Consider the following 16,330-nt stretch of genomic DNA (forward strand, 5'->3'; position numbering starts at 1 on the left):
CGTATTGCTTGACTTGTCTTAGTGTCTAGCTTGACTTGTCTTAGCGTCAACTTGTAGATATAGAAGATTTAACTTAGTTTTGTTTGGTCTTTACCTTGATTTTCCCTAGCCTCTACTTGGTCAAATGCGACTGCAGTTGCATTGCATGCGTTAGTATTTTTTGATCAAATCTTAACATTACACACACAATAAATAAAAACACAATTTCCTATGGGGCGACTTTATATTTTTCCTCCATTTTTAATTAAGTTTTGTGTTTGTGCTTTTTTTTTAAGAATTAAAAATCTTATGATATATTTTTAAAAATAAACTAATAATTAAAAATAAATAAATAAATACAGTATTTTAAAGAATTTCTCAGTAATATGCTGCATCATAATTTCCATTTTTTCTACGTGTCTTCTAATCTTTTTCTTTTCTTTTTCTTCTTAAGTCTCAAGTCAACGGGTGGACTTTTAACGGATGCCGTTTTGGAAAAGGAAGAAACAAACTTACATAACTCGAACATATAAACCATCATCCGAATAATTCATACCAAGACCAATCTCTCCTAAAACCATTAGCTAGTATTAAACCATTTGAGAACAAAGAAAAATGTTAGCACCAATCATCGATGCCATCCTCAGAAACGACGTGGCCACTTTACTAGCTCTCGCAGAAGAGAATCCATCTGTATTGAGGGAGAGATACCACTGGGATAGTAGTACTCACGGTGGTACGGTTTTGCACCTAGCGAGTAAGCTTGGGCATAAGGAAGTTGTGGACTCGATGATTAAGCTTTGTCCTTCTCTTGTCTCTGTTACTAACCTTGATGGTGACACTCCTCTTCATTTTGCTGCTCGTTGGGGACATGCCACCATTGTGGCTCAGATATTAGCGTCTGGATATGCTGAGTTAACCGCGGTCAACGAGCGAGGGCAAACTGCTTTCGTTGTTGCTTGCCGCTACTCTCACCGCGATATCGCTAGTCTTATTATGGAAGAAACAAGTTTTATCACCATGGGGGAGTTTTATGCAACGTTCGTTCTAAGAGAATATACTGGTTAGTGTGTTTATTCATTTTTAAGTTTTTTTAACAACTATAAAACTATACATAACCAGCTAGAATATAGGGTTTGAAACTTGATCACGGAATCTAGGCATGACCAAAACCTAATCGTAACCAAATTTCTAACAGTAACCGGACCTTCTTTTAACCGTAACCATATAAAACTGTTCAAAACCGTAACTGCTAACTGTAAAAATAAATTAATTATAGTAATACAAAATTACTAAATAAATGATTTAATAGACACATTTTTTTTGTAGTGCCAATCGTAACCATTATAAACCGTAGCCGTATCAAAACCAATGGTTAACGATTAACCACATAATTAACCGTACGGGTAAGCTTTTAATATAAATGATTTCATTGAAATAGAGTTTTAAATGGCTCAATGTGTCAACTAGTAAGTCTAATCCACTCTATTACTCATTTCTGTTAATCAATAAAAAATGATTTGATATAATTATTTGTAGGTTCACCATTAAATTTAATTATTTGTAGGTTTGTTTGAATAAACAAAACTCATATATTTAACTAAGTTACTATAAATAATTGAACTATATAATTATCTATATTTCATATTATAAAATAAAAAAATTATTTGAATATATCATTATTTATATTTTTATTATAAAAGTATATAACTGTAACCGCTTTAATCGGATATATAATGGTTAATGTTATGATTAAAGAAAATTATAACCGTTAACTAGTGGTTAATAAACCGTAACCGGTAACCGTGGTCATGCCTAACTAAATCTAAGTAGCAACTAGCTAGTATATAAGAAAACAAACATATGAATCGAATGTGTTGGTGGACCTATTGATCAGATATCACAAGGAGAATGCTAGAGAAGTTCCCACATCTAGCTTGGAATGCCGATGGAGAATTGTCCACCCCGTTGCATCATGCCTGCAATGCCAACAACCTCGAGATAACAAAAATGCTTCTAGAGATTGATCAAAGCCTTGCAGAGAAGGTCAACAAAGATGGTTTCACACCTTTGCATTTGGCGGCCATGAAATGCTCAATTCCAATTCTGAAGGAGTTTTCGGATAAGGCTCCAAGATCTTTCGACATACTAACACCAGCGAAAGAAACTGTTTTCCATCTAGCTGCGGAACACAAAAACACGCCAGCGTTCCATTTCATGGCAGAGAGTTCCGATAGAAACAAGCTTCTCCATCAGGTGGATAGATATGGCAACACTGTACTTCACACTGCGGTCATGTCCAGCTGCTACTCCGTGAGTTTTTTTCTTGCTCTCTTCCATGTGATCTAGTTATTTCAAAACAGAGTAAATTATATATGAAATGTGAAATATCACCTCCTTTTTTTGCATGTTTTCTAATTAAATGTATCACACAGGTGATAGTCTTCATCACTTATGATACAACAATCGATTTCTACACGAAAAACACTCGAGGACTGTTAGCAGTTGATCTTATCAATGTCGACGATGAAGATTATGGTAAGATATCTCGTTGGCTCAGGTTTGATGCAAAACAAATCCGAAATCCTACTGGTCCTAATCGTCAACAAAGAAACCATAACGTTCCGAAAATGTCTGAACATAAGATGCAAATCTTTGAAACCAATGAAGCACATACAAGCAAGGAAAGCAAGATGCATGAAGAAGCATTGCAGAACGCAAGAAACACAATCACAATAGTCGCGGTTTTGATTGCATCGGTTGCCTTCACATGTGGCATTAATCCTCCTGGTGGTGTCTATCAAGAAGGTCCATACAAAGGGAAATCGACTGCTGGAGCAACGTTGGCCTTCAAAATCTTCTCCATAAGCAACAACATCGCGTTGTTCACATCCTTATGCATCATAATCCTTTTAGTAAGCATTATACCTTACAGGACGAGACCACTCATGAACTGCTTGATACTAACGCATAGGATGCTTTGGGTGGCTGTGGTATCCATGGCAGTTGCTTATGTTGCTGCAGCTTCCGTGATCATACCGCATATTGAAGGAATAAGATGGTTGTTCACAACCATTCTTTCTATCTCTACTGTGATGATGGGAGGCTTGTCTGCGTTTATGACTTATAAACTCTTCACACACTGGTTGAGAAAGATGGCACTGAACCTAAAATCTACAATTATAAAAAACATCTGCATAAGTTTACAGTTATCTGACTGGCAAGTCGCTGGTACTGACGGATATTACTTCTACTGACAAATGGTTTTAAATCCGTTATACTTAATAAGTGATTACATTTTTAAGAAATACGCATTTAGTTTTTAACCTTTCATAGAATACATTCGTAATAAGCCTTTCGTTAGGCTTAGTTATCGCTAGGCTTAGTCTATAGAATACATACGTGTAATCTCTTGTTCGTTGCGATTACGACAAACAGCTAAATAACATGGAAGTTTTCAGATGGTACATCTTCCTGGGAGACTAACTTCTTCAACATAGCAATAAGGTGATCAAAGTCATCTTGTGATCTGATGAGACTCAACCGCACAAACCTTTCGTCTGATCCAAACACATTGCCTTCGCGTCCTGTTATCTTCGCCGCTCTGAAAATCTCATAGCAGTTTGTATCTTCTGGTCTCTCACACTTCACCCATGCATAAGCTTTCAAATGAAAAGCAAACACATAATTATAAGTTTTATATAGTACCAAACCAATAGTCTCACTTTCTTGCATTAGAAGAATAACTTACAAGGAGTGAAGTCTTTGACTTTCTTGAAATAGTAGCAATACTCAGGTTTGATTGTCTGAAGCGAGAAACGCGTGGACATGGAGAAGATCTTGTTCAGTGTCTCCCATCTTTTCTTCATAGTTCCATAGCCAAAATGGAATATTTCACCGCCTCCATCGCTAACCATTACTTTGAGCAACTTCAGAACATGGAGCTGTGTGTCTTTGGAAACTCCCATACTAGTTAAACGTATATATCTGTTCATTTTTTCATAAACAGCTTTGTCCTTTACCAATCCCCACCTGCCTCAAGAAAACCTTGTGAGTAGTTGTCACCAGTCAAAAGCTTTGTTTAGAGTACTATAAGATCAAAAGTTTCTCAATCACCCGAATCTTGAGCCGGCATGACCTGTAGTCTTGGATAGACTAAAGAGGCTCAAATCTTCATCAACCGGATGTGTAATAGCTGAGAAATAAGGCCAGTAGTAAGCATGATCATGAATTGTTTTGACATTTGGACCATTAAGAACCGCTCTTTTCAGCTTTCCATCTGGATTATTCGGAGATGTAACTATCTCTATAACTTGTGTCATATTATCATTGCGCTCGCTCTGCTTCCAGGCAGACGCATCTCCTTCAAACTTGAGATGTTCTGAATCAAAGAACTCTGCTTGGTCCTTGTACATCTGCAAACACAGACAGATCAGACTCAGAAATTTCAAAAACTTTAAACCATTCGAAAGATGTTATGGCCAGCTTACTTACAGCGTAGTATGGAATAGAAGTCAGAAGCCTTGCAGGTGATGATACTGATGAGTTTGTCAAAGACAAGGCATGAACAGCTGCTGCAAGCAATTGTGTGCTTCCACATCCAAAGATTACGAATCTATTATCAGTAACAGCGTTTCCCACTACAATATGCAGTTTTCTAATGACCTTCTCGAGCTCTCGAGACAAAAACGTCTTATCTTGATAACTATAACTCATCCTGTGCCATCCCGAGACCAAAACTGCGCTGCTCTCTGCTTCTCGCATCCAGAAAGGCTCCAAGAACAAAGGGTCTCCTCTTCAAAAACCCATAAAAAAAAACAAATTCAATTCATAGTTTACAAATTTGTTTGGTCATAAACTCATAATGATCAAAATGAGGATTAGATAAAAAAAGTTGTACATACGAGTTAGCATCGACAGGGCAATCTTTGAGAAGAACAGAGCAATCTTTGCCTGTGTAGCAATTGTTGCACTCACAAGGAGGTTCCTGGCCGTCAAGAACACCAAGACCGTCCACATAAGCTCTGCCATGGCCTGAGCATGAAACAGAGGCTGCAGTTTCTGCTTCGGCCGCGGCTTTATTGGTCCAAGTCGGATCCCATGTGCCTGAGCTATAATAAAGAATACGAATGGTGAATACAATATTCAAGATGATTGACACTGTAAGAAGTAGCTTCGTCTGCATCATCTTTACTTAAACCTGCAAAAACTTAAGCTTCAATTTTCAGGCTACTGGTAAGTATAAAAGGTGGGTATCAATTACAAAGGGATCAATTCAAAAATAAATCAAAACAGTTGTTAAATAATTCTGAACTATGATTAAAACGTGCAGACACTGAGGGACTAAGACTTTGATAATGACGATAACATAATTTATTACGCAACCTTATTACGTCCACACAAAGTTGAAATTTCAGTAACTATTACAGTTTTAGATTTAACATAAAATACAAGTAAAATGTGGAAGCTGATTGAACAAAAGAGTATGGCAATGTATCTAAGGAACAAGAGAGAGAATCGAGTAAAGAAACGTAAAGAATCTTAATACTTCATCTTCATCAAAACATTAAGAGACAAGAATGATGTAGACAACACAAGTAGAATCTAAACTGTTTAAGGATTGTGACTCTTTTGGCTTCTCTCTGAAAGAATCTGCTTTGTCTTTTCCAAAACACCAAAGAATATGGAACCTCCAATACCTATCCACAACACCCTTGGACCCATTCCCTATACACAAATTCTCAAAACTGTAAACAACTCTGCAAAAACATGAGAAACTGTGTTTTCCTGAACTAGATTGGTAAAGATCAGAAATTTGGTTCACCTTCCACAAAGCTGACGACCCTTCTTCTCTAATTATCGTCTTAACACAATCTGCAACTCCTTTATACTGAGTTCCTGCACCCTGCCAAAATTCGAAACGGAAAAGTCTATATTACTGGAGCTTCTTATTGTCCTGTGAACTGAAGCTAAGAAGAACATGTTCTTTCAGTATTCTGTGTACTCATCGTTTTGACATACCTGAACCATTAATCTGGTTTTGATTACGTCAAGAGGAGTGGTCAAAACTCCAGTGACCGCACCCGCAAAAGCACCAAGCATTGCATTTTCTGGATCATTTAGATCTCTTCTTGCCTGTTCTAAACAATATGGATATCTCGCTTTCATTAGTCTGCAAAAGCGGATGTTCTTTCACTTATGATTGTAGCAACAAAAACTTACAGCCAACTTGTATCCAATCCGTAATTGCTCATAAACGCAAAACTGGAGCGCGTCAAAAGGCAAATCTCGCAATAAAAAGGATCCATAACCCTGTATGTTTAGGAAAATATGATTGAGACATCCGTGGAGCGTTTATTGTCTGTTCATCTTAAAAAATGTGATTAATTGAGCTACAAACTTAAGATGTGCCTGCTACATAGCAAACAGTAAATCACGAAGTAACAGATATACCGCATACATGCCTCCAAAGCCCTCCTTGGCTATAATAAGGCGAACAGCATCAGGGGCCGAAGCAAATTGACCAGTTTGCATACGCTGTTTAACTACCTGTTGAAGTCTCCATTAGCCTATACAAGTTTACAGCCAACACACAAGAATAAGCAAAGAAGCAAGAAGGAAGAGACATACTTCTGTCGGTACCCGAACAATAGATGAAACAGCACCTCCTAAAGCACCTGCAGCCTGATTGAGTTTACATAACACGCTAAGACATATATCCTTTTCTAACTGAGCATAACTAGATTCTAAGGTCTTCTGCTTCAGATCAGTAAGGTTTCAAAACTAAATGGTAGCAAGACTAATGTATACAGCTCTAAAGATATTCCTTTTCTCTCCAACAAACTATAAGAAACTTTCAGGGAGATTCTCTAGCACACGAACAATCACTTAAAACTGAAATCCAGGGTAATACTGTACATACCAAATGTGCAACAGCACTAAGATTTTCAGGTAAAACCTTCAGAAGCTTCTGTTTGGTTGGTTCATATACACCGAAAAATAGAGCTGAAGCACTGCACATAAAAAAACATTATTCATCTGAAGCAAAGAATCACAACTTTTCAATGTGTGCATATCTTTTTACTTCACCAATTTTGACTACATACTTACGGCAAAACACCAACAAGGTTTCCACCAAGACCAGAGTATAGTCCCTTCCATATTATCTTTCCTCCATCCCGAGCTGCCTAAACATGTCAAACCACTATAGTTAGTCGCTGTAAGTCAGGAATTGGTTCGTCTATATAAGAAAAGAAACATTATGAATGAATCAAAGTCGTAGTGAGAGTCTCTTTGAATGTGGGATCGTAACACTGACTGATTTGATGAGAAAGTACCTGCACTCGAGTTTTGATAGTATCAATTGGATATAGAGCAGCTTCCACCACAACACCAGCTAACCCTCCAGTTATCAAAGACTCTGCAAACAACATTTAATTCTTACTCTATATATCATTCTAGAAAAGAAAAAAAAAACCCTGGCTATATCAATAAACACAGAGACATGAAGATGTGTTTTGCAACTATACCATAAAGGACACGCAAGAGCTGGCCTGAATCATCTTGTCTAACACAGATTGTGGCACAACCATTGATCTGGTTCTTGATAGGATCATTAATTCTCTTGAATGCTAACGCCTCTACAAGCAACATAAACATAAAGATTTGCTTTAAGATATCAATTTCAATCTTTGTTTCTTTGGATGCATTGTTGTGAGTGATAACCACAAATACAAAAAGGGGTTTTATAAAAGAAGCTTCAAAACAACAATGTCTACTAGAAATGGAAGAACAAAAGCATAAAAATCCAACCTTTCTAATACTAAACAGTATCAAATCGATCATAGAGTGGGAGATTTATTGGAACAATGGTTGATTTTTTAAAAAGGGAGAAACTTTACCAGGCATAGGTGTCGGAGATTGATCTAGGCTACTGGAAACAATGTCACGGCCCATCTAAAACCATTAGAAGAAACAAGAGAGTGAGTCAAAATTAAGCTGAAGAAGAAAGATTATATTCAGGAGGATATTGATAATCATACGTTAGAAGCAGACGAAGATCTCTAACCAAAGTGAGAGAAGAGAGTAAGCGAGTTAGAGCAACTGAGCAACAAAACAAAAGTCATAGAACCGGACTGCACGGTTCAACCGGTCAAACCCAATTTCGGGGAATTTTAGATATTTTGTTAGAGGAAAACTGAAATAAAATAAAATAATGAATTTTCAAATTTAAGCCATTTAAAACATGAATTTTGTTGTAAGCCATTTAAAACATTAAGTTGCATTAATTAACTTTTTAAAATATCAAGTTTCGTCGACTTATTAGACAATATCGTTTTTGATTAACAGATATAAATTAACAATGGCTAAACGTTTGTTCTTTGCTCGGTTAACGGATTTGAAGATATAATAATTATTTTGATTCGTTCAACAAAATATGATATTATAAAAAAAAAAAATCAATAACAAGTTTATGTTTTGAATAACCAGATAAAAAATATGTGGTTTAAATTGCCTAAATTTGAAAGTTGACATTTTTTCCATATCTAAAAAATCAAATAAGCATATTTCAATCGTAATTGTTTTTTTATCCTTTCAATTTAGGGTTTTAGTTATAAGACATGCACCTAAAATTTCGGCTGGAATATAGCACAGAGACACAGAGACAAGTGACTTCAAACTCATTTCGGCATTAAAACAAGTCCTTGTTCAACTGTTGCGTTCTAGTTCCCAATGTTTCTGAGAGCACAGAGCTTTTGTCGCAGCTTGTTAAAATTTCAGAGACAGAGAAGTACAGACACGTTAGGGTTGATCCCAATTTCATCATCACCAGACAGTCTAAAGAAAGTGCTTCAAACACTATCTAGAAAATGGGGAGACGTAATGGAAGATCTCTCGAATCTTCAAGTGAAACCCATGAAAGGTGCAATGACTAACGAAGTTTTCATGGTGACTTGGCCAACAAAGGATAACGATTGTAGCCATAGGAAGGTTCTTGTTCGTGTTTACGGACAAGGAGTTGGTGATATGTTATTCAACAGGACAGATGAGATTCGTACGTTTGAGGTTGTCTCTCGTTACGGTCATGGTCCTAAGCTTCTTGGCCGGTTTGCTGGTGGTAGAGTCGAGGAGTTTATTAATGCTAGGGTATGTATATGTTTCTTGTGCAATAATTCACCAAACCCATTTGATTAGATACATTTATGTTGTGATTCCTAAGATATAGTAATAGTGTTTGGTCTGAATTTGCCTATGAGAAGATAGAACATAATGAGTAATGCTCTTGATGGACTATGTTTTCACCTTGTTCATGATCATGACTCAAGATGATGTATTTTCAATTGCATTTTATGAATTTTGATCAGACGTTATCGGCAACAGATTTGCGCGACATCGAAGTATCTGCTCGTGTTGCGGCTAAGCTAAGAGAGTTTCATGGTATAAACATCCCTGGTGATAGGAATGTGCTCATTTGGGATAGGATGAGGTGAGTTAATCTTTCTCTGTTAATGTGACGCATGAAGTGGTTTCATCTAATAACAGAATCTTTAAATTATATGAGCAGGAATTGGCTTAGACAAGCCAAGAGTCTGTGTACACCTGAAGATTCAGTAGAGTTTGGTCTAGACAACATTGAAACTGAGATAAACTTGCTGGAACATGAGCTGCACAGTGAGTGTAAGCAACAGAAGATTGGGTTTTGTCACAATGATTTGCAGTATGGTAACATTATGATTGATGAAGACACCAATGCCATTACTATCATTGTAAGTTTCTCAATCTCCTTAAGTTTAAAATGTCATCACACATGGACCAATATGATATTCTCTAACAGGACTACGAGTACGCTAGCTATAACCCAGGTGCATACGACATTGCGAATCACTTCTGCGAAATGGCTGCAAATTATCATTCTGACACTCCTCATATCTTGGATTACACTCTATACCCAGGTACTCACTGGTTAGTCCGGTTTGAGATCATCGACAAGTCAAAAAGTAACAAATAAGTTTGTGTTTGACTGACTGGTTTGGGAATTGCAGGAGAAGAGGAAAGAAGAAGATTCATCCATAACTATCTCAGCTCTTCAGGTCAGTATCTTAAAGAAACAGAGTTCCTTCTTTCCTTCTTCTTCAACATCTAATGGACTAATGCGACTTCTTTTGTTAGGCAAAGAACCAAATGAAGAAGACATTAAACAGCTCTTAGAGGATGCTCAAAAGTACACATTAGCAAGCCATCTCTTCTGGGGCTTATGGGGAATCATCTCTGTAAGAAGACTCTACCTTTCTCTAGTCCAGACATAATGTAAGACAACAATCTAAAAAAGTGTTCTGAAATGTGCAGGGGTATGTGAACAAGATCGACTTCGATTACACCGAGTACTCAAGACAAAGATTCAAACAGTACTGGCTTCATAAACACAAGTTCTTATCTTCCTTCACCTCTTAACTGTATGTTTCAAACACCAAATCATGTAATGCAAAGTTGTAACCAAATTGTAATCTGAATGTTCTCAAATTCCAACAAATCATCCATACAACAGGACATTTAAACTAACATTGCTACTTCTACATATGTACAAGAACAATCAAAACCTTACCAACAAATCCTCAACCAAATTTGACCTAAATCAAGAAACAAGAACAAGAAACACCAATCATCACCATTGGTTATGAAGAAGAAGGCTTTATAAGAGGCTGAGATGTTTTTCCCCACTCCTCAGGACTACACTTAACCTCCATTAACAACGTTACAACTTCCTTCATCGTTGGTCTCTCCACAGGCGACGGATTCACACAGAACATCGCAATTCCCAATGTCTGAAGCATCTCTTGAACTATCTGATCTGGTAAGCCCTGAAGCTTCACGTCAAGTACAGATAATGCTGGTTCAAAGCTCCCCATCTTCTTCTTCACCCATTCCACTATGTGAAGCCCGTCGCCGATCTGAGGCTCCACGGCGCTCCGGCCACTCAAAATCTCTAACAAAACGACGCCGTAGCTGTATACGTCACTCTTCTCTGTTATGTTCATCGTGTATCCATATTCTGCATAAATTACACAAAAACCTCTTACTTTCAAAACTTTAATTAAAAACCCCCAATATTTTGTAACAATGTAGATAAAACCATGATTGTAATTTGTAAACAAATTCATTTAAAATTCCCCTAATTTCTTGTAATAATGCAAATGAAACCCTGAGCTTTAATATATATTTTTTTTCAAAACCCCATTCTTTTGTAATAATAGTCCATATTCTGCATAAATTACACAAAAACCTCTTATTTTTAATAAATTTATCAAAAAAACCAATATATTGTAACACCGTAAATAAAAGCAAAGATTTTAACAATCCATTTAAAAATTTCCCTAATTTCTTGTAATAATGCAAATAAAACCCTGAGCTTTAAAATATTTATTTTTAAAAAACCCCATTCTTTTGTAATAGTCCATATTCTCCATAAATAACATAAAAGCCTCTTACTTTCAGTAAAATTATCAAAATACCCAATATTTTGTAACAATGCAAATAAAAACCATGATTTCTTTTTAAACAGATTCATTTAAAATTTTCCCTAATTTCTTGTAATAATTCAAATGAAATTTGATAAAACTATTTAAAAAAAACCCCCAATATTTTGTAATAGTGCAAAACACCCCTCTTTTAAAAAAAGAAAGAAACTTGCCTGGAGCGATATAGCCATAAGAACCAGCGACACGAGACATGGCATTGTGATAACTCGGCGAGTTCATCATCAGCTTCGCGAGTCCAAAATCCGCAAGAATCGCTTCGTATTTCGAATCCAGAAGTATATTATTACACTTCACGTCTCTATGAAGAATCGCCGGAACACAATCATGGTGAAGATAAGCCAAACCCTGAGCAGACCCAATCGCGATCTTGTACCGTGTTTCCCAATCCAAGTTTCGATTCCCTTGAAGCAACTGTTGAAGATTCCCATTAGGGAAGTAATTGTAAAGAAGCAACTTCACTGATTTGTTCGAGCAGTAACCTAGAAGCTTCACTATGTTCCTGTGTCTGATGTTACCAAGGATTTGAATCTCAGCTGCAAATGAATCAATCGTTGATTCGCCTCCTTCGTCGTTGTCTTTAGTTTTCCAAAGCTTTTTCACCGCTACGATCTCTCCGTTGGGCATCTCGGCTTTGTAAACGACTCCTGAACAGCCTTTGCCGATTACGTTCTCGTCTAATAAGCAATTCACTATGTTGTTGACGGTTATACCGAGTTTTTGGAATGGTATGAATGTCCAAGGGTATGAGAAATCTTCTGCTGTTGATGGAGGAGACGAGTTCTGAGATGATTTTTGGGTTTGGTAGCGGTGGTTGTTTCGTAAGACGAGGAGCCACGCTGCGAGGATTGCGATTGTGATTGAAGCGAGGATTACTGCGATTAAAGCTACGATCTTTGGTGATCTTACTCCGGTGTTTTGTCCGTTGTGTGATGAGCAAGTGATGCCGTCTAGTGAGTGGCAGAGATTTGTGTTTTGGAGGTATGATGTTGTGGAGATTGTTTTGAAGAATGGTGTAGCTGGGATTGGACCTGAGAAGTTGTTGCAGGAGATGTTTAGTGAAGCTAGGCTTGTGAGTGAACCGAGGACTTTGATGTCTCCGTGTAGCGAGTTGCGTGAGAGGTCGAGTGATTGTAGCTGCGTGAGGCCTGAGAAGGTTTCGGGGATGTCTCCAGTGAAGGCGTTGTAGCTCAAATCGAGATTTATTGTCAAGCTTGTTACTTGGCCGAGTTCTTGTGGGATTTCGCCGGATAAGCTGTTGTAGCTAAGATCAAGAAGTGTAAGCTTCTGTAGATTCTTGATGGATTTAGGGATTTGACCAGTGAGGAGATTGTTGTTGAGGATCAGCTTGTTCAAGTAACTTAAGTTGCCGAAACTCAGCGGTATGCTTCCGGTGAAGCTGTTTCTGCTCAAATCAAGCTGCTCTAGATTCACAAGGTTCCCCAGCTGAGAAGGAATATCACCAGTGATGTAGTTATTGTGCACATCTAAGAGCTCAAGGACAGTGATGTTAGAGATCTCGTAAGGAAGCCCACCAGAGAAATGGTTCATGTAGAGATCAAGAAACACCAGGTTCTGTAACTCGCCTATCTCTTTAGGTATCTGACCTGAAAGTTGGTTCTCTCCCACTCTTAGCCTCACAAGTGACTGACATTTTGCTACACTCTTGGGTAATCCACCGGATAAGGAGTTTCCTAGAAGCAGAAGTTTGCTGAGCCTCTTTAAACTGAAGAGCTCTTCTGGGATTCTTCCTGTTAGCTTGTTCCTAGAGAGGTCTAAGGCCACTAGGTCTGTGCAATTGCCAAATGAAGACGGAATTGTTCCTGAAATCGAGTTCTCCCACAAGAAAAAGCTCTGCAGAGACTTAAGGCTTCCAATTTGGGATGGGATGGAGCCTGATAACTTATTCTTATCCAGTTGCAAAGCAATGAGGCTGGAACAGTTGCTTAGTTCCCAAGGAATCTGCCCTGTGAACATATTATCTGACAACTGAAGTTGCTCCAACCAAACAAGCTTCCCCAAATCCCCAGGAATCTCACCGGTCAGATCATTGGCCGAAACATCAAACACCACAAGGGAGGAACAGTTGGAAATCTCAGGTGGGATGACCCCAGATAAAGAATTCCCCCACAGAAGCAAGCTAGTGATCTTCTGGAGCTTACCCAGTTCCTTTGGGATGGATCCAGTGAGCTTATTCATGTGCAAATACAAGTTCCTCAGCTCTGAGCACAAACCCAGTTGAGGAGGAATGGTACCAGAGATCTCAGTGTCATACAGAGCCAAAGTTTGCAGATTTACCAAGTTGCCAAATGTGGAAGGAATTGAACCTGACAAACCACTGGCTGCAAATCCTAGAGTTGTCAAATTTGTCAGAAACCCTAGCTGCGCAGGGACAGGGCCTCCAAGATTAGGGTTACCTCCAAGTCTGAACTGCTGAAGAGAGACCAGAGAGCCAAAACTTGAAGGAATCGAACCATTCAACAGATTGTCCTGAAGACAAAGAACTTGCAAGGCAAATAGATTTGAAATCTGTGAAGGGATTGAGCCAGAGAGCTTGTTGGCATTCAAGATAAGGAACTGGAGAGAAGCCAGGCGGCCAAGCTCTGTTGGGATTGGACCAGAGAGAGAGTTTGAAGAAAGGTCTAAAAGCCTGAGGTGGGTGAGTTTTCCAAACGAAGGAGGGATTGGACCAGAGAGGTTGGTGGAGGAGAGGTTTAGGAACTGAAGAGAGGAGAGAGAAGAGAGGTCTGGGATTGAAGACAGGTTAAGGAAAGTGTCGGGGATAGAGACAGAGATGACTCTGTTGTCTGCAGAACATGTAATGCCATACCATGAACATGGTGTCTGGTCTCGTGGGTCCCATGAAGAGAACAAGGATGGTGATGGTCTCTTGAGAGAGAGAAGAGCTTGGCCATCTGATGAAAGAGAAAGAGTGGGTTGGACCATGGAGACCCATGAACAAAACAAGAACAAAAACAAGAAGTAAAAATGAGGTTGTCCTCCTCTCTCCATGGAAATAATCTCTGGGGAAGAAAACGAAGGTGAAAGGTTTAGGAAAAGCGTTTGTTGAAAAATGATTGGTTTGTGGTGATGGTCTGTGTTACTGAGATGATGAGGAAGAAAGCAAAGTGTGTTCTTATCTTTCCTTGTTGAACCTTGAGGAGACAAGACGCATGTGTAAGGGCTTTTGTGATTGCTTAGTTTCTACACTAAACCATTGCAGAACAAGAGCATCAAGAGCAATAACTGTAGATAAGATAACAACAATCCCATGTGAAGCTTTCTTCTTCACACTCTCTCCTCTCCCATTTGAGAAACTCCCAAAGCTTGAAACTTTAACCGGAGAAGACAATGGTGGTGACTACTGTAGCCGGAGCTTCAGAGGTTGAAGAAAGGGATGACCTTGAACTTTGAGTTTTTTTGCTTTCTCTCTCTGTCTCTTTCTTCTCGTTTGTTGTTGTTGCCTTGCCTTCTTGGGAAGAACTAATAATAATAAAAAAGATTGAGAATTGCTCTGATTATTTTATATTTGTTTTTAAAGATTATTATATATACTGCAGTGATTTGGGCGCCACCGGATTTTCTTCCGTTTTTTCGTGGATGTGTGTGCTATACAAATAAATTACTTTACTATTCTTTTGTATGAAAATATTCAAAACTTTTAACATTTTCTACAATTAACAAAAATTATATTTCTATTGATATTTTGTTTTCTTTCAAAACCCAATGTGTATTTTGTAATTAAAGTCTATCTTCCAAAAATCAAGGTTAGTTTTATACTTCGCTTTATATAAAGTTATTCACGGACCAATGATTTTTGTGTAAATTATTTTAGTTGTTTTGTATTAATTTTTTTTGGGTTAAAATATTACTTTCAAAATCAATTAATATGATTGTAAACCCTCTTTTTTTTTTTTGTCTAAAATTAACACTAGTTCAATAAAGTAAATAGTGTTTTATGTCCTAGAGTAGCTAGTAAGGCTAATGGCGCTCCATGTGGTTTTTTGATTTGTATTATCTCGCTCTGAGCTAGCCGACTTCAAGGGAACTTGGTAGAGGGAGCTCACATCGTTCGCGTAATTTGGTCCGTGAGGTTTCGTTCTGGGAAACCTCATGGATTTTGATACCCGGTTACTTTCGCATGACGTAAGAGGGGCGTATGTGGTCGAGAAATTTGAGGTATTTGCCGTTGACGGCCCAGTCTCGGACATCAATTGAAAGGCTTCTAGTGATATTAGACTTTGCATTCGGGCTTCTTCTACTTGCACTCGCTCTTCACCTCCTGCAGCAAATTCAAGAAGAACAATCAAAATCGTTTATCGCTTCTTCTAACTCCTTCAGCTTTAATGCTTTGGTTGAGTGGTTGGACCGAATTTCAGATTTAAAATTATGCTTCCATGTTTTTATCTTTTTTGCCATGGGACCATGTTTATAGGTTATAATCATTGATTGTAAGCCTAAACCATTTTCATTTTAATGAAATATTTACATTCTTAGCAAAAAAAAAAAATAAAGTAAATAGTGCAAAAAAAACATCTCCATGATTGCTCGGTTTAAACTTCTTTTATGTCTAAACTATTAAACTTAACGTTGCTTTATAAGATTTATCGATTTTGCATGCATGTAATCTTGCCATATCATGTCTTTGATTTGTAATCTGCCGATCTCTTTGTTAGTTAAATGATCTCAATGGTAACGTATAAGCAACTAAGTTATTATATTGTTTATATATGCAATGTAACATTACGTCGCACATAATTTTGTGGGTGGGTTTAGGGTGTGATCATAAAAATCAAACCACGAAGTAATGTAGCTAA

General features: G+C 37.8%; 5 protein-coding genes across 5 annotated transcripts; 2 read left to right on the top strand and 3 right to left on the bottom strand.

The window, feature by feature from the left end:
- Positions 1-556: 556 nt before the first annotated feature.
- LOC17898946 (ankyrin repeat-containing protein At5g02620) lies at positions 557-3,248 on the top strand. Its single transcript, XM_006306322.2, has 3 exons — positions 557-1,042; positions 1,877-2,292; positions 2,415-3,248. The coding sequence occupies exons 1-3, from the start codon at positions 595-597 to the stop codon at positions 3,234-3,236; spliced, it is 1,686 nt and encodes a 561-aa protein (XP_006306384.1). The 5' UTR covers positions 557-594; the 3' UTR covers positions 3,237-3,248.
- A 9-nt stretch (positions 3,249-3,257) lies between these two features.
- On the bottom strand, positions 3,258-5,256 carry LOC17900183 (tryptophan aminotransferase-related protein 4). The gene is made up of 5 exons (XM_006303465.2): positions 4,884-5,256; positions 4,474-4,774; positions 4,096-4,394; positions 3,731-4,011; positions 3,258-3,641 (listed from the first exon to the last, which is right to left on the bottom strand). The coding sequence occupies exons 1-5, from the start codon at positions 5,165-5,167 to the stop codon at positions 3,418-3,420; spliced, it is 1,389 nt and encodes a 462-aa protein (XP_006303527.1). The 5' UTR covers positions 5,168-5,256; the 3' UTR covers positions 3,258-3,417.
- Positions 5,257-5,390: 134 nt separating this feature from the next.
- On the bottom strand, positions 5,391-8,072 carry LOC17900605 (probable S-adenosylmethionine carrier 2, chloroplastic). The gene is made up of 12 exons (XM_023777055.1): positions 8,022-8,072; positions 7,881-7,935; positions 7,509-7,619; positions 7,317-7,399; positions 7,090-7,166; positions 6,902-6,992; positions 6,610-6,663; positions 6,433-6,528; positions 6,202-6,291; positions 6,001-6,114; positions 5,804-5,884; positions 5,391-5,706 (listed from the first exon to the last, which is right to left on the bottom strand). The coding sequence occupies exons 2-12, from the start codon at positions 7,933-7,935 to the stop codon at positions 5,593-5,595; spliced, it is 966 nt and encodes a 321-aa protein (XP_023632823.1). The 5' UTR covers positions 8,022-8,072; the 3' UTR covers positions 5,391-5,592.
- A 640-nt stretch (positions 8,073-8,712) lies between these two features.
- LOC17899152 (probable choline kinase 3) lies at positions 8,713-10,443 on the top strand. Its single transcript, XM_006303587.2, has 7 exons — positions 8,713-9,126; positions 9,345-9,466; positions 9,545-9,746; positions 9,815-9,932; positions 10,023-10,070; positions 10,150-10,250; positions 10,327-10,443. Exons 1-7 carry the CDS (start codon positions 8,713-8,715, stop codon positions 10,429-10,431), a joined length of 1,110 nt encoding a protein of 369 aa, XP_006303649.1. The 3' UTR covers positions 10,432-10,443.
- A 24-nt stretch (positions 10,444-10,467) lies between these two features.
- On the bottom strand, positions 10,468-14,990 carry LOC17899161 (probable LRR receptor-like serine/threonine-protein kinase At1g34110). Its single transcript, XM_006306574.2, has 2 exons — positions 11,669-14,990; positions 10,468-11,029 (listed from the first exon to the last, which is right to left on the bottom strand). Exons 1-2 carry the CDS (start codon positions 14,523-14,525, stop codon positions 10,653-10,655), a joined length of 3,234 nt encoding a protein of 1,077 aa, XP_006306636.1. The 5' UTR covers positions 14,526-14,990; the 3' UTR covers positions 10,468-10,652.
- Positions 14,991-16,330: the final 1,340 nt, after the last annotated feature.

The sequence above is a fragment of the Capsella rubella genome, unplaced genomic scaffold, assembly GCF_000375325.1.
Source record: "Capsella rubella cultivar Monte Gargano unplaced genomic scaffold, Caprub1_0 scaffold_1, whole genome shotgun sequence".
Lineage (NCBI taxonomy): Eukaryota > Viridiplantae > Streptophyta > Magnoliopsida > Brassicales > Brassicaceae > Capsella > Capsella rubella.

Coding starts and splice junctions, on each gene's coding strand:
- LOC17898946 (XM_006306322.2), top strand. CDS start 595: ATGTTAGCACCAATCATCGATGCCATCCTCAGAAACGACGTGGCCACT. Junction 1,043..1,876: donor CGTTCTAAGAGAATATACTG/GTTAGTGTGTTT, acceptor CCTATTGATCAG/ATATCACAAGGAGAATGCTA. Junction 2,293..2,414: donor TCATGTCCAGCTGCTACTCC/GTGAGTTTTTTT, acceptor TGTATCACACAG/GTGATAGTCTTCATCACTTA.
- LOC17900183 (XM_006303465.2), bottom strand. CDS start 5,167: ATGATGCAGACGAAGCTACTTCTTACAGTGTCAATCATCTTGAATATT. Junction 4,775..4,883: donor TGCCCTGTCGATGCTAACTC/GTATGTACAACT, acceptor GGGTTTTTGAAG/AGGAGACCCTTTGTTCTTGG. Junction 4,012..4,095: donor CATGCCGGCTCAAGATTCGG/GTGATTGAGAAA, acceptor TTCTTGAGGCAG/GTGGGGATTGGTAAAGGACA.
- LOC17900605 (XM_023777055.1), bottom strand. CDS start 7,935: ATGGGCCGTGACATTGTTTCCAGTAGCCTAGATCAATCTCCGACACCT. Junction 7,400..7,508: donor GCTCTTGCGTGTCCTTTATG/GTATAGTTGCAA, acceptor TGTTGTTTGCAG/AGTCTTTGATAACTGGAGGG. Junction 6,993..7,089: donor AACCTTGTTGGTGTTTTGCC/GTAAGTATGTAG, acceptor TTTTATGTGCAG/TGCTTCAGCTCTATTTTTCG.
- LOC17899152 (XM_006303587.2), top strand. CDS start 8,713: ATGTTTCTGAGAGCACAGAGCTTTTGTCGCAGCTTGTTAAAATTTCAG. Junction 9,467..9,544: donor CTCATTTGGGATAGGATGAG/GTGAGTTAATCT, acceptor TTATATGAGCAG/GAATTGGCTTAGACAAGCCA. Junction 9,933..10,022: donor GGATTACACTCTATACCCAG/GTACTCACTGGT, acceptor TGGGAATTGCAG/GAGAAGAGGAAAGAAGAAGA.
- LOC17899161 (XM_006306574.2), bottom strand. CDS start 14,525: ATGGAGAGAGGAGGACAACCTCATTTTTACTTCTTGTTTTTGTTCTTG. Junction 11,030..11,668: donor TTATGGCTATATCGCTCCAG/GCAAGTTTCTTT, acceptor TAATTTATGCAG/AATATGGATACACGATGAAC.